Source organism: Salarias fasciatus, chromosome 18, assembly GCF_902148845.1.
Source record: "Salarias fasciatus chromosome 18, fSalaFa1.1, whole genome shotgun sequence".
NCBI lineage: Eukaryota > Metazoa > Chordata > Actinopteri > Blenniiformes > Blenniidae > Salarias > Salarias fasciatus.
Genome location: NC_043762.1, coordinates 13903247 through 13919257, shown reverse-complemented (window position 1 = coordinate 13919257; position 16011 = coordinate 13903247). Strand labels below are relative to the sequence as shown.

Sequence of the window (16011 nt, the reverse complement as noted above, 5' to 3'; positions counted from 1 at the left end):
ATGAAAAACTAAAGCTGCTTTCTTTTAGCTAGCTCAATAAAGCAGTCTCATAAACTATTGGCATTTTATAGATGTGTGTGTGTGTGTGTGTATATATATATATATATATATATATATATATATATAGCACAGAATTGTACATTGATGTTCACATTGGCAGTGATTTCGAAATGCCAACTGTAATAAGAATACCACAAGGGTCAGTAACAGAACAGAGTGATACACACATCCTCACAACATGAACACAGTTAAGCCTCACTGTCTCTGTACTGTCATCAGACAGTCTTACAGAGAGATTTGAAGAAGTGAAAGTTTTGACATTGCTTTGATTGGAGCCTCGGACTGTTCCAGAACATAATCCCACATGCAGACGCAGAAATGCCTGCTGCTGGTTCTTACCATTGGAACGTCGAAGTTCCCGAATCCTCTCAATCTATGACTTATCTCTATTAGAAAGAATGATATAAAATGTTTTTAATGTAAACTTCACTGTATATAATTTTACAAGCCTTTGCATCTTTAATGATTTAGATCTGAAATTTTATACACCATCCCAGTCTTTTGGACCATACTGTGGCATCTGAGTTTATACTTGGTTTATAGAGCTCTAGATGAAACAAAACTCACATAAATGTTATCCAGCCATTTCACATCTTTTTCCACTTATTCACTCACAACCAGCAAGAAACCCAAAACAGTTTGAGTTGTCATTTTGTTGTTGAATAATCAACTTTTTCTCAAATTTCATGGGCTCAAATATTGGACTTATTCATTTAAATTACTTTCCTCTCTGACCCTTTTCAAGGCTAAATTATTTAACGGTGTGTGGGTTCGGTGAATTCTTTTGTTCATTAAGTCCTTTATTTGTTTTCACTGCTTGTTGCTCTTTGATCCTTAGGTATTTTTATTGTCTTTACGGTAATTTGTATTGATGGGGGGAATTTGGACTCCTTTCCTCTCTTGGAAATCAGGTTTGATTTCTTTTGATTCTTTATTCCTATTTTAATTTTGTGCAAATAAATAATTCAAAAAACATTAAAAACAGATACACATGTGAAGAGGAGATGGATGGATTTGGTAGGGAGTAGGGAGTAGGGAAGAGGCAGGCGGAGTGGAGCGGCTGAACATCCGCAGCAGCAGGTGGCGCTGCAGGGACAGACCGCGGTGTATTTTCTCCCTCGGGACTTCCTCCTCCTCCCCCTCCTTTCCCACAGTGAGGAGGAAGCTCGCCTCGGAACGGACGGAGATGAAGTGGCTGCGCTTTTCGCTCCTCGTCCTCGGGGTTTTCTCGTTGTGCTGCGCCTCGACCGGTGACAGCGGCAACGCGGTGAAGAAGATGAAGATGCAGTTCGCCACGGGACCTCTGCTCAAGTTTCAGATCTGGTGAGTAGAAAATGTGGCGAGTCATCTCACGGCTAGCTAAACTCCAACAGCAGCGGCTAACAGAGTTGGAGGCCGAGATTTGCTGGAAGGTGCTGGACTATCATATCCTGACGGTGGGATGAATATGTTTTAGATCAGTGTTTGTTTTGCTGATGATTTTGGCAGCTCTTGTTGCGTGTGGTTGGAAACATGGCTCCACTTCCGCTGTCAAACGCTAAATCCTCACGAGCTCGCTGACAGCAGATTAGCTTGTTTCATGTTTCCCTTTTTTTTCTTGCGACACTAACGTCGACATCGTTTTACCTATCCTTCAAAACTAATTCATCAAAATAGTTTGTTTTAAATTCAGTACTGAAACGTTTTTTGCCATTTCTTGACACGGAGCTGTGTCGCTTCGTGTGACATTATCGCCAACACGTGTGTCACCTGTCAGGATAATAACGATGTCAGGTGACCGTGAAGGAAACCAACAGACTTACTGGGTGAAAAGTTACCAACATTCACTTGACCACCCTGCTGCTGCACCTTGCTCTTGTTTTTATTATTTTAGCCAGAGTAAACAGTTTGATAATCGCGAGCCTTCGTTAAAATCTCGCGAGAACAACACTGAGCATAAATAAATAAATAAATAAATAAAAATTAATCGTGTGCATTTTGGTTTGACAAAATACCTTCACACATTTGATAAACTTCTCCTTGTTTCGATGCACGATTTCCCGTTATTTGTCACCTTTATTTTATGTTAAATAAATGCTTTTGTTGATTATTTTGACTGGATTTGCAGAATTTATTTATTTATTTATTTTTAGATTTATGTCAATATTCCCAAACCCTTTTGGCTAATTGCTCATGTTGAACTGCTAACAGTACATGTGTAATCAACTAAAATTACAAAGAAGAGGAATCTCTTGGAGGCTGCTGTGGAGTTAAATTTGTCATGCCATTTTTGTTGTGATTGCCCACACATACATGTATCCATCACAGGGCGAAAGGAACGAGTCATTTGCACGTGCACCAGTTAACCTCAAACAAATGCGTTTGGTCTGTGTGAGAAAGCCATCTATCCCACTGTATCACTTTATCCTGTTCAGGGTCACGGGGCGCCAAGGGCAGGTTACACCTGGACAGGTCGGAAGAGACGGCCACACACTCACACCTAGGGGCAATTTAGGAGCACCAGTTCACCTCACATAGATCTTTTGGGACCATGACAGGAAAATAGAGTCCCGAGAGGGAACACAAACACACACAGAACATGCAAACTCCACACAGAAAGACCCCACAACCTTCTCAGGGAGAACATTGTTTGCAAACAAATCAGTGATTGTTTTCCTTGTTTCATCCCTCTATTTTTAGGCTGACAAAATGGCCAAAGTATTTTTTGTGCAGTAGTTGCAGCTAGTTATGTACAGTCAGTTCCAGTTGTAGTTTAATATATAATGATCTGTGAAAATCGACTGCTGTTTGATCTTAATATATTACATGCACTGTTACTCTATATATAGATTGTTTGGTGCTTAATGCACTGATAATGAAGTTGTAACTCATTCTTGACTCCACAGCACTGTGTGGGAGGTGTTCAGTGTTTTGTTCTTGAGTTCTCCATGAAGTGCCAATCAAATGTTCTAATCTTACCAAAAGAAACACGAGACTTGAATTTGCAATTCTTTCCTCTAAAATGTGCTTGAGCCTCAAACACAGGACATGCGGCCGCTCTCGAGTGTGACCAGTATTTCACAATTCCCAGCAAATGATCTAAAGATAAATGTGGAATTCAGAGCTCAGGGTTGGGTTGTTCTGGTCGCTCTGGTACTGTGTGATTGTGAATGTTTCTGTCCTCATAGCTGAACACTGTGCTCGCCTGTCTTCTAACAATGTGTTTGTCCCAACGCAGCATTTCCTGAGGGTACAAGCGGGTGTTTGAGGAGTACACGCAGGCCCTGTACCAGCGGTACCCAGACATCCGCATTGAAGGGGAGAACTATCTTCCTATTCCCGTCTATCGGTAAGAGAGACGGAGAGAGATTATCTTCCTTGTTTCAAGTAGATTATATCCAGCTTTAGTGAAGCAGCCTGAAAGCTGTCCTGGATTAGTTATAAGTTTACTGAGGAATATGACATTATTCTTTTTCTTGGCTTGAAAGGCTCAGACAACCTGTTTTATCATTTATAATATATTCTCAATAATTTATTTGACCTGACTTTGGAAATATTTCTTCAAAAGCATTCTTAGTTGTTTTATTTTTTAGCATCTGCTTCTGAATGTGTCAAACCATCAAAGGGATTTCATTTGACCAAGGCTCCACCTGTCGACTGTTTTAATGGTTTATTCATCATCTATTGAAACAAATCTGGTAACGAACAGTAGACCTATTAAATCTTTTTATTTTTAAGCCATCACCTTTGGGATTTCTGCTGTATCGGTTTCTCCATGCTGCAGTCCCTGGTGATGTACTTAACGGTGTGTCGTCACTGAGACTGTCAACCCCCCGATCGATGAACTCCTAATGAGCACACCAGAGATTAGCACCACTGAAACAGTATCACACCCCACGTTCTCCTTAGTTCAACCTATTTGGATTCTCTTGATTTTGTGACAGTGAAAAATAGTTCTTCTAATGCTCTGCATGTTTAACTGGAGGAAACACAAAGCAGCCTCTGCTCCTGGTACTTTAAAGTGAATTACAGCTCACGGATGATTTCCGGAACGTGTTCATAAGGTGCCTTTAATGATGAAATGTGTCTTTTTTGTTTCCGCAGACACGTTGCTTCCTTCCTGTCTATGTTCAAACTCCTGGTGATCGGGATGATTATTATCGGCAGGGATCCTTTTGCCCTCTTTGGTATGCAAGCTCCAGGCATCTGGGAGTGGGGCCAGGGAAACAAGGTAATGAAATGAAATGCAGTATTAAAGCTCCGCTTCATATGAAAATTGCTCCCCTGCATAATCGCTATGTTGGAGGGCATGTCAGGAGACCGGGATGAAAAGAGACTGGCTTCACTTAAATAGTGTTTTCGGTTCCGGTTGTGTCCAAACCACAAACAACACAAACCCAGAGGATTTCATCAGATGCTCATTCAGAGGTTTCGGCATGTGTAGTTAAGCTTGGATATGTAATCCCCAGTGTGACAGATAAGCCCAAAGACTCAGTGGGAAGATGGAAGTTGATGACACACACATTGTCAGATAAAGCTCTAAAATATATACACAAAGATGTTGTCAGTAATGTCCATACTTTTAAATACAGCATAACCTCCTCCATACTGTTGTCATATCTTAAATTGTACATATGAGGATTAAACTAATCAAATTTAAACATTGATTGCTGGTTCTCATTGGTGGATTTTCTTTTTTTTTTTTTTTGTTTCCTGCAGCGATACTGAAATTGTTTCATTTAATCTGTCATCTACGCCATTCTTTACTGTTCAGGGTTGTAGAAACTGAAATAAACGAATTCAAATAAAGACACCGACGCTCATAAAGACTAAGCACGGTTCTCTTCAAGGTCTTTGCAGCAGTGTTTGAAAATAATGTGTGAAACATTGACAGTTGTCAGGACTTTGCTTGCATAGCCTGTGCCTGCATTAAACATCCACCTCTCACGTCACTCCCACCTGCCAGACTTGTTAATCAATGCCAAAATGCTGCTTCTGTCTCTCAGTCAGTGTTTTGCTGTTGAAGCTCTATAATATCATTGATACATTTATATAGCAGGTAAATGTGTTGAAGTTCCCATATGATTAAAGTGAAGCTGTTTTTATTTTCCCTCTCAGTTAAAATGACCCCACAGTCTGAATTTCTTTGCTTTTCTCCAGATATATGCCTGCATGATGGTGTTCTTCCTCAGCAATATGATCGAGAACCAGTTGATGTCAACAGGAGCGTTTGAAATCACATTAAATGGTGAGTGTCTGCTTCACAGCTGCTGCTGTGGACAAGCAATTAAAGATTCATATGCCGATATTTTCCATTTATTTTTTTTAACAGATGTGCCCGTGTGGTCGAAGCTGGAGTCGGGTCACCTGCCCTCCATGCAGCAGCTGGTGCAAATCCTGGACAACGAGATGAAGATGAACGTTCACATGAACACAAGGCCACACCACCACTCTTAACCCTTCTGTTCAATTCCTGGCTGGAGCTTAAAGCCCCTCCATGTAAGTGCAGTCGGCAGCACCAGAGGATTACTTTCACAAAAAGCATGAATGTTAGAAATTAGCTCCATGAATTCAGGTTTAACGTTACATTTTTTTTAAAATTGTGTGAATACAATTAAATGAATTAATAATAAAAATACTCAGCTGCAGGTAAACTTAACAGATCTGCTCTGACTTAGCTGTTTGTTTTAGTTTTTGCTTGAAACAACACAATGTTTCGTCCTTGAATAAATCTTAAGCAGACACAGTTGACAAAGGACAACGTGGTCAGATGTGTGAAAAACTCTGGTTTATGGGGCGCCTTTGAAAAGAGTAAAAATAAATAATTAACTGCTGGCCATCTTTCTTAAAATCTGAAAAACCCTGAATCAGTTTGGTCTTTTTCCAGTGAACTGACAGCAACGCGTATTGATTCCTCCCGTTTCAGGTTGGAGGTGGGTTTCTCACCGGGCTGTGAAGTGATGTTTATGAAGGTCTGCGCTGAAGGCAGGAGGACTGCCGGCACAGACTGGATGCGCCCATCACTCTTCACCCCGCCCCTTGGAGATGCCCCGCCCCTGACGCCAGAGCGGGACCGTGGCAGCCAGTGCTGGCCATCCTCAAGTCATTTTCTTATCCTACTCGTACTACTGCAGATTACATCCAGGTGGTAATAGTGCTCCCATAATGAGATTTAATGTTGATTCTCGTAGTCTTTAACTTGTTGCAGATAAATGATCTATGTGGATTTCGAAAGAAAAAAAAAAAGTCATTTTTACCACTGAGCCATATGTAGACTTTTGTTTTTGTTAATCGGTCAAACTGTAGTTACCCATTTAGAACAGGCAACACCTAAAAAAAAAAATCTGTCTTTGCTGTTGTGGAAATAATGTTGGGAAATTGTGTATTGGTATGATTTCTGAATGATTTTTATATTTACATACCTTGGAGAAAGCTTAGAAGATTAATAAAGTTAATGTAACTATTTAACAGTGAAGCTGTGTTGGAGGTTTAATCATAAAGCAAGTGTGACATACTTAGATTTAGATGGGGAACGATCAATTTCACCCCCTATGTTTATTTTAGTGTTTTTTTCGTGCACTTTTTATATCCCTCACAGTATGTACAGTGAGAAATGGAGAATCATTACATTGACTCCATTTGTAACAGGAGCTTCTCGGCACCGTTGGGAAAAAAAACACACAAATAAAGCAAACACTCTGTCCCAAACCTGCAACCATAAAAGCAATAAATGTGGACGTCCTCACTAAAGGTTCAAATGAAAAAAAAAAAAAAAAAAAATCATATTTTAGATGAAACCAGTTTGTTCATTAGTGCACTTTGACTGTCCGTCTGCTGAGGATAATGCCATTAGGAAGTCCTCTGGCTTTACACTGATTTGATTAGACTGGATCAGACAGAGACAACAGTTTTGTGCTGAAACAGAGCCGCTGCTGTACAGTCGGAACAGGATGTGGGATCCTCAATAGATTGTATCTGGTTCCAGAATTCAATTTCTTCAGTTTTGAAAAGGCACACTCAAAAACAATGGCCGGTTTAAGATTAAATATTCTCAAACAAAAGATTTATGGATTAATAAACTAGAAATTGGTTTATTGTGATGAAGAAAACCTAAAGAGATAACGACATTGAATAAAAACAGATTTTTAAAACATCGATTTCTTGTAAAAAAATTGTCAAAGATGTTTATTTCTGCCACTTCGAAACAGCTCCCCATTTTCAGAAAGGTTGTTTGTCCTCGGAGTGCAAGTGACTGTTGGGAGCTCTCCTTTTTTTCTTTGGACAGCAGGTGTGAAACATACGGTCCTGGAAGCAAAAACTAGTCCACCATAATGTCCAAATCAGCCGGCATGGTGACTTTATGAAGTGTGAAAATAACACAAATTGAGCATAAATCAACAAAAAATTTTTTTTGTTGCACATTTATTAACCTCCTCCAATGATACTTTCATTCAGCAGCAACAAATCAGGCAACCCAGGTCTGAATAAAGAAGCGCAGAAAATGGACAAATGTATTCCACTAAATACAAAAAGATTCCTTGAGGAATGTGTTCTGGAGGGCGCGATCACAATCCAGAAGATTCTTTCTAACAGTGTGGAAGTGAGAGACGATTGACTGCAGCTCCTCCTCCTCCTGCTGCGTCACTGGCCAGGTCGAAGCAACTTTGCTCTCACACTGAAACAAAAGGTTGGTTTTATTGATTTGAGGATTTGGAGCATTTTCAAGTTACTAAAGTTTGAGCTACTTCACAGATTAAAGAATAAACCAGGGGTTTGTGAAAGAGTCCTCTGCAGATTTACCTGAGCACAGCAGGGACCCACGCTGAACTTGGCCTGTTTGCCTTTTGCCAAGAAGCACACAAACACTCGTCTGTTGTCCAGGACTCGCACTCCGACCGTCTTGTTGAGGGACAGGAAGACGGGGCGCAGGGGAGTCGGGGTGCTGCTCCTCCTGCCCCAGTTCCACCGGCGCACTGTGGAACCCACGTCGGTAAAAAGCTGACCTCCTGATCTGTTGAGCATCAACCTGCCTCGTGAGCACACACATGCATGATGGAGTTGGTTACACACAGAATTGATCATCAGCAGATTCTCAAAAAATGTTAGGTTTTTTTTTGTTTTGTTTTTTTACCAGATTTTTCCATTCTTGTGATTACATGAGGCGTTTCCATGAGAATGGAAAATGGCTCTCATCGGCTGACGTGGGGCGCTGGCGTCGTCGTATACGATGCAGACTCTTCCATTTTGCCGACTGGGAACGACAATAACAGCCAAGAGGCCTGAAGGATACCTGCGACCTCCGTGATAGGGGCTGGAATTAGTGTGAAAATAACACAAAGTGGCAAGTAACAAGGACATAATGTGCAAGGGCATCCATATAGAAACTACTGTAGTGTGAAAGAAGGAGAAAGTTAGCAGCAACAAGTTGTTTCATGTCTAAAGAAGGAACTTCAAAAGATGATCCAATTTTTAAAAGTTCTAATTTATCATACACAGATACTTGCATGAGTACATAAAGAACCTTCTGAGGTCATGATACGGTATAAATGTCACCAACACTTCAGTCTTATCTGCATTTAACACTAGACTGAGGTCTTTTAGTTTTGACTGGATGATATATCAAAATACATTCTGTGATTGCGTCAAGGGTTCAAACAGCCAAACATAACGGCGTCACGCCTGAAGGATACAGAAGGTGAGCAGAGCCGTCAGGAAATGCCGTGAGAAATGTGCTGCCATCAGAGTAGTACTCCTGGACGCCAGCTGCTAACTGTTCATAGGGATAACGCGGCACAAAGTTACAGGTGGTTTACAAGTGTGTATTCACTTGACTAAAGTTATGAAGGGACACTGCTCTGCCTGGTTGTTACAATCGCTTAAAAGATTTCACTGTCTGCACAAATTCACAGACACAATTTAGTTTTTGAACGTACCCAAAAGTTTTTAACATAATTTCCTATCTTAAAGTCATAAACATGCAAATTAAAATTTAGATCATGTTTACTTTCTGTTCTACTGCATGAAAACTGAGAAATTTGAGTATTTAAAAAAATTTGCTTTTTATTTTCAAAAAGTTATTAATATCTGGTTTAGTTATGTCAGCATATGCATATGAATAAGATTAAAGCATCCACTTGTGTTTCAAAACTCAGGAATACCATTTAAACATACAACCTTGTTAAATGTGATATCTTGAGATACTGAATTTTAAATATTCATGACTCATAAGATGAAATCATCAATCAAAACCCAAGCGTCTTGAAATACTTAATTTGTGATTTAAAACGGATATTTCACAGGAAAAAATGTTAAATATAAATAAATGAAAGTTTTCGTTTATACACTATTCCTCTTTGCCAGATGCAGTAATAAAAAGTGTCCACTAGAGGGGAGTATATGCCGATACTACTTCCAACACATAATTTGACAGTGGCACTGATATGTACCTGATGATAACATAAGCCAAACCGATCAGGCTGATGATCAAATATAGGGAGTATCACCACCTCCTCCCCTTTTATCTTCTGCTCCACCTCTTTTGGTCTAAAAGGGAACAACGTCGCCCATTCTTCCACCGGAAGGGAAGAGAGTGTGAAACTGAGGATGTTTGACGCTGGAACAAAAGCTGTGTGACACAAATAAACTGTGTTAGTCCCATGAAGTTATTTATTTCTATGCTTTTCCATGATCGTCTATCGCGTTTGACATAAGGTTGCATGGTGATTACTCACGTTTCCTCGCGGCGGGTAGATCAAGTGAGGGCTCAAGAGGAAGCAAAGAGGTCAAAAGGTTAATTGAGTTATCTTTCAATACTGATGATTGCTCCTGAAGAAACGGGTTGTCTTTGTAGTTGTACGATTTCCGAGGATCTACATAAACTTGATGGTGGACAGGAGAATTCCTGGAGGACAAAAATATCTCCTCCTTCAGCTTCTGACACAGCTGCTGCCACTGGGAACAGCAGAAATTTGGAGGCGTCTGAAGAAAAAAGAAGAGAATCAGCTGTGCATCTATGCTATTTGGTTTTAATCCTCGACCTGCCTCACCTCAGTGTCAGGGAGACACACTTTATCCAGAGTCGGCCTGGGCCTTTCTCCACAGTACTCACATCTCACTGTGTAGTCATTTGAAGACTGGGGCTAAAAGGCAGAGTGCAGAAACTGGAGAAACCTGTGACATGACACTGCTGTGGATTTATATTCACAAGGCCAGACAGAAATGCAGCTCTGTAGTACCTGTGGAGGAACAGCTGTTGGATTGTGCTTCTGTATGTCAGACCCCCAGTTGTATCTCAAAACTCCGACTCTGATGTGATGAAAGGGTGGTTCATTCAAACACGGCACAAATGGATCTTGTTTCATCTGAGTAAGCAGAGAAAGCCAATAAAAGCACAAAAGTCAGTTGGAAATGCAAACATAGCGAAAATGGGAACTGATTAAAAGATTTACTGTTTTCCCTCTCTCTTAAACTGTCTTACATTGTCATCAAGGACATGCAGTGGATCCTCCTCTGCTGTTGCACCGGCACCTGATGGAAAATAAAAACACTGTGAGGACATTGCATTTAGTTGTAGTCTAAAATAACACATCTGAATATCATCAGTGTTTCGTTTGGATTTTTCTCAGTTCCATTTTAGACTTACTGGCACTGTCAGACATCATTCTTCTTTCATTTCTGAGTGAATCAAAATCACAGTGCTCACATGATTGGACCCAGATTGAAATTGCATACTCCTACATGTGTGGAAACACAGTCCTGTTGACAGAACAGAACAGAATAACATTTAGGCTTCAGAATGACATCACACCTGTGAGCAGGACTCTGCTTTCATGGCAGTGTTTCATTGGCTGTTGCAATGCAAATTATTGATTTATGGCCAAAAAAATCTAAATATCGGAGTTCTTCATGGCATTTAAATAAAGTTTTTCATAGTGCTATTTGGTCTATTTAGTTGTCCAGACATACAGCGAGATGATACAGCACATCTGTGAATGCCATACCTAAAATCCAAATAATCCCATGCAAGATCCACGCGAAGCTGCGATCTGAGGCCTGAAGCAGAATTTCCTCTTGTCCAGGTCACATAATGATAATATGTTTTCATGATGTTCCTCTGGTTTAATGTTTGATTATTTTTAATGTAAAGTGTTTTAGTAGTTTGAAAAGTGCTGTACAATTATCATTTTTATTATTAGTCAATAACTACTACAAAAACATGCAACATACATGGCGGCCAGTGACAAGGCTTTATTTTAATATCTTAGGATGTTCTTAGTAACGGGCAGGTCATTTACCAAGAGACCCGATTGGTCTGGAGGCGGAGCTTTTATATTTGCTCAACCTGCTCCGGAGCAGATCAGCTGTTCAGTATGAATTCTGATTTATACCGATAAGAAGTTAATCAACTGAAATACGGAAAGAATCCCAGGGTTCTTGCAATTTCCTCGATAGGAAGAATTTCAGCTCCTACTGACCCCGGAAGAAGGACCTGTAGAGAGATAATTTGTTCTCTTTTTCTAGAGAATCGTCACGATTTTAAAATTGTCAGAGGTGTGACAGGTGTCAGAGAAAGACAAATGTTTTGTCACGTATTGAATCAAAAGGACAGGTCCAAAACGTATAAAAACAATATCAACAAAGGAAATACATTATTGATTTGGTGAAAATTCAAGGATAATCAATTCATTGTTTGGATTTGGATGAGATGGCTTGTGAAAACGGCACAGCTTTAAAAAAAAAAAAACAGAAGGAAATTTCACTCACCTGACTGCAGGCAGTTGCCTTGCAGGTGTTGTCAGTAACCTTGGAGATTGGCATTAGCTGCATGGCAATGTATAAATCTGTTAATCTCACAGTGGTGCCGATCACTGAGGTTTGAGCTCAGAAACAATACAATAACTGAAAAACTGATGCTTAATTATTTTTAATTAGTACATTTATTTATTTATTTATTTATTTGTGGGGAGGGGGGTGTCTCAGACCACAAATACCACCTTTTTTATTATTATTATTATTTATATTAGCGTGACAACTGAATTTGAAATTCTGATATCTTCTGTAAAGTCTCTTGTTTTGCTACTGTGGCACAATCATAATTTTAAGAAAAAGATAAAAAGCAATTAATTCCATTGATACATTGCATAAACGAAACAAAATGATTATAAATGAAAAAAAATAAACAAAATAAAGTGGGCAGCTTGGGAACATCGCTTTTGACATTTGAAATTTTTATACTTGACAGTTTTCATCCAAGACGGAATTACACAGGTGAAACCAATCAGTCATCAAGGTGCTGCAGCCCTGATTGGTTCAATTGAGTGACTGGTTCAGTGCAGATATAAAACACAGACACAAAGACCTTCAGCAAAGCAGCTCCTCACATCTCTTATCATTTCAATGAGTCACGCATAGCAGAACGATGCGTAAAGAAAAGAGAAAAAGTGCTACTCTTTGCTTGGTTGCAGTTGTTTTTCTGTGGGTTTTTTTTGCACAAACGACTGATGCTCTTCGCCTGACGAAAACGGCAAAGCGGGAGGGACGGAGAGAGGTCGATGATGCCACTGCTGCGGTCCAAGAGGGGAAAATATTATTCGGGGCAGAATTTGAGAAGAGGTCAGATTTGGACTCCCTGGGTGGAGGGGTTTCTTCAGACAACGGTGATGTGAACTCTTTCCAGGCAGACTTCCCAGCAGGTAAGTTCTGCTCAAAACGTGTGTGTGGTGTGTGTGTGTGTGTGTGGTGTGTGTGTGATGAGCACATTTAATTAACTCATTGCAATGAATGGAATCCAATGTTGGACATGACTATTCAGCCTTTCAAATATTTGTTCTTTCCCTTTTTGCTACACATTAAGCTGGATTTATGTTAATACTCTCTGCCAGGTTGGCCAAAAGGATTTGCTCATGATTCCATTTCCAAAGAGGCAACGTGGAAGCGAATGTCACCTTCGCTGCAGTGTGCTGGGGATCAGATGCGATTCAAAGTAATTGGACCAGGAGCTTCACAACTTGCTTTGGCTCAAGGTAAAGCAAGGCTAACTTAACTTTTCTGTTAAAGTAGAGTTTTTATAATCATTTTTTTTTCTTTCTCTCTCACAGGAAATTCTTCACCACTACCTCTGACCAGTATCCCTTCAAACTGTGGCTACATCTTGCAGAAGACCTCCATTGGTCTTGTTGTGCTGGTTCCCTATGATGGCTGCAATGTGATTCAACAGGTACTGTTTTGGGGGACTAAGATTTTATTAGAAGTTGTCAAATGATTTTGTGATGACAAGTTTGATTTAGATTTAAATGGCTTTCAAATCTTATCATTTTGAGAATTAAAGTATTAAACATTTTTATTCTTAGGGTGGAACTTATGCACTCTCTCTTCGTTGGCAAGGGATTCCAGTCCTACTGTTGTGTCCGAGACCGATATTGCATTCAAGGCCAGGTGTGCCTCCTCTTCCTCCGCCTCCACCAGCACCTCCAGTACACCGACATCAGATCCCACCAGTGTCCCAATTACCCCAAATACCAATACCTCCAGTACCTGTGACGCCCCCAGTTTTTCAGACTAGAAGGTTCCTGACTCAACAAGCAATAGATCCTAGACCCCCTTCACCTCCTTTCATTCCACCTTATTTGCCTATATCTCAGTATTCCTCCATAGCTTTAGCAGACCCTCTTTTGCCCCCACTTGCACAATACCCTAGCAGCTACCCTCACTCACTGAATTATCCTGCACCGCCTCCTATTGGAGCAGCTCCACTGAACACTTTAGCTACATATTCACAACCCTTTCCACCATTGCCACAAGCTCACTTACCCCCAGGACCTCAGCCAGATGTTGAACAGTCTCAATTTGTGACTGACCCAGGAGTTCCAAAGTTACCACACAATCTACCCCATACGCATTTTCTGCCCATGTTCCCTCGAGGGTTCTCTCAGACTCGCCATCTGTCTGACCCAAGTGATGCCAAGCCAGGAATGATGCCCATGCCAAGAATGATGCGCTTTCCAAGTGAGCCAAAGCCTGGGTTGATGCCCATGCCAAGAATGATGCACTCTCCAAGCCATCCCAAACCTGGGTTGATGCCCATGCCAAGAATGATGCACTCTCCAAGCCATCCCAAACCTGGGTTGATGCCCATGCCAAGAATGATGCACTCTCCAAGCGATCCCAAACCAGGATTGATGCCCATGCCAAGAATAATGCACTCTCCGAGTGATCCCAAGCATGGGTTGCTGCCGTTGCCGGGCGTGGTGCCCTTGCCGAGTGATCCCGACCCTGTGTTGTTGCCCTTGCCGAGTGATCCCTGGCCTGAATTGATAGCCTTGCCAAGTGATCCCTGGCTCGGATTGATTCCCTTACCAGCAAATGGGAATGTTGACTCACCTCCAGCACAGTCACTTTATCCCCCGCACAGCCACCCATTCCCTCCTCTTCTACCTAAACTGCCACACAAGCATGTTCCTCACAGTTGGTCTCGCCACCAGTTTGATGTTTTCCCACCTCCTCATACAAAAAGCTAGCAATCTTATCATTTTGTGCTTCCTACAGGGTGGTCTGCTGAAACTTCAATAAAATGTTTGGAGAACAGTTTGTTCTGTTGGGTTTTTATTTTTTGGGATCCAAATGAACCTTTCAGTTGTAGTGTACTAGTCTATGCGAACATCTTTATTTGGTCTCATGTGAAATCATCAGAACAAGATATAACAAAGGTGTCTGATAGTCTGGGGATGTATTCTTAAAGTCAAGGATTACTGTAACATGGTGGGAAAATGTTTCAACTCATGTTTCAGTGCAAAGAGGCATGAGTGTTGGTGGTTTCATATCTTCAACAAAACTAGAGCAAGTTGAAATGCAGTGTTTGAAGTACAAAGTGAATGCAACGCTACAATGGTTTGTTTTGGAGCAAGAGAGTGGAATATCAAAAGTAAATCCTTAGAATTTGTAAGTCTCCAGCGTGCAAATTGACCCTCAACGCAAAAAATTAACTTTTGCAGTAATCTTGGCTCAGAACTTCTTGTGCCATTTCCACTACTCTTATTTAATCAATACATCAATCAGCAACTGTTACTTTGTTGAAAAGTTGCCTCAATATTTATTTTTTTTGTTTTTGTGGTTTCATTTTGCAAGTTCTACATCATAAGTTCGTGCCTGCCTATGGGCTTCGCTATGGGGACCTCAGTCCTCTTGACCAATCACTGAGACAAAAAGGAGGCTTGATGCACCAATCCCTTACGCGCGATGGCGCAGCGACACGCCCCCCGCCGAGGGTATATAACCTCAAGGGGCCTACTGCAAATCCTTCTTCTTCCTCAGTACTTCATGAGACTAGAAGCTTTCTCCGGATCAAGACATGGATTCACCGGCCCGCGACCAGTCGCCGTCGGGCTTTTCACCTGCCGCTCTTGTGGCACTCCGCTCGGTGAGGGAGATCATCACGAGCGCTGCTTCCTCTGCCTCGGCCGACAGCATCACCGCCAGTGGTCCTCCTGCCCGGCCTGCCTCACGCTGCCGCCAGAAGAGCTTCACCGGCGAACCGCCTTCGTGGGAGACACCTCTCCGGTTCCCGCCCGTGAGGACAACACCGAGGACACCGTGGATGTCACCGCCTACGAGTGGGGCGACGCCGTTGGCAACATCAGCAGCATCTTGGTGTCACAGAGTTCCCGCCTCGACGACTCCGCCTCCACCGTTTCCCGCGCCAGCCGCCATGAGCCCCCCCACAAGCCTGTCGAACACCTCGCGGAGCTCCTCACCTCCGCCACCTCCGCATCGGCCTCGCGCTGCCTCCAGAGCCGGCTCAACGCGATTTTGCACTCAGGCTAGCAACCCAGTCACGGACACGGTCCCTGACTGCAGTGTTATGTCCCGCCGTGACGTGCGGTGAAGCGTCGGGGCGAAAGAGCCGTACCACTTCGGGTTATCGCCGCGAGGTGTCCCGTTATTGAGCGACCCAGCTCTGGCTTCAGGACCACGGCT

General features: G+C 41.8%; 1 protein-coding gene across 1 annotated transcript; it reads left to right on the top strand.

Annotated features, from left to right (window-relative positions):
• Positions 1-1205: 1205 nt before the first annotated feature.
• Positions 1206-6853, top strand: selenot1a (selenoprotein T, 1a). The gene is made up of 6 exons (XM_030115686.1): positions 1206-1383; positions 3278-3388; positions 4144-4270; positions 5200-5287; positions 5372-5538; positions 5966-6853. Exons 1-5 carry the CDS (start codon positions 1247-1249, stop codon positions 5494-5496), a joined length of 588 nt encoding a protein of 195 aa, XP_029971546.1. The 5' UTR covers positions 1206-1246; the 3' UTR covers positions 5497-5538; positions 5966-6853.
• Positions 6854-16011: the final 9158 nt, after the last annotated feature.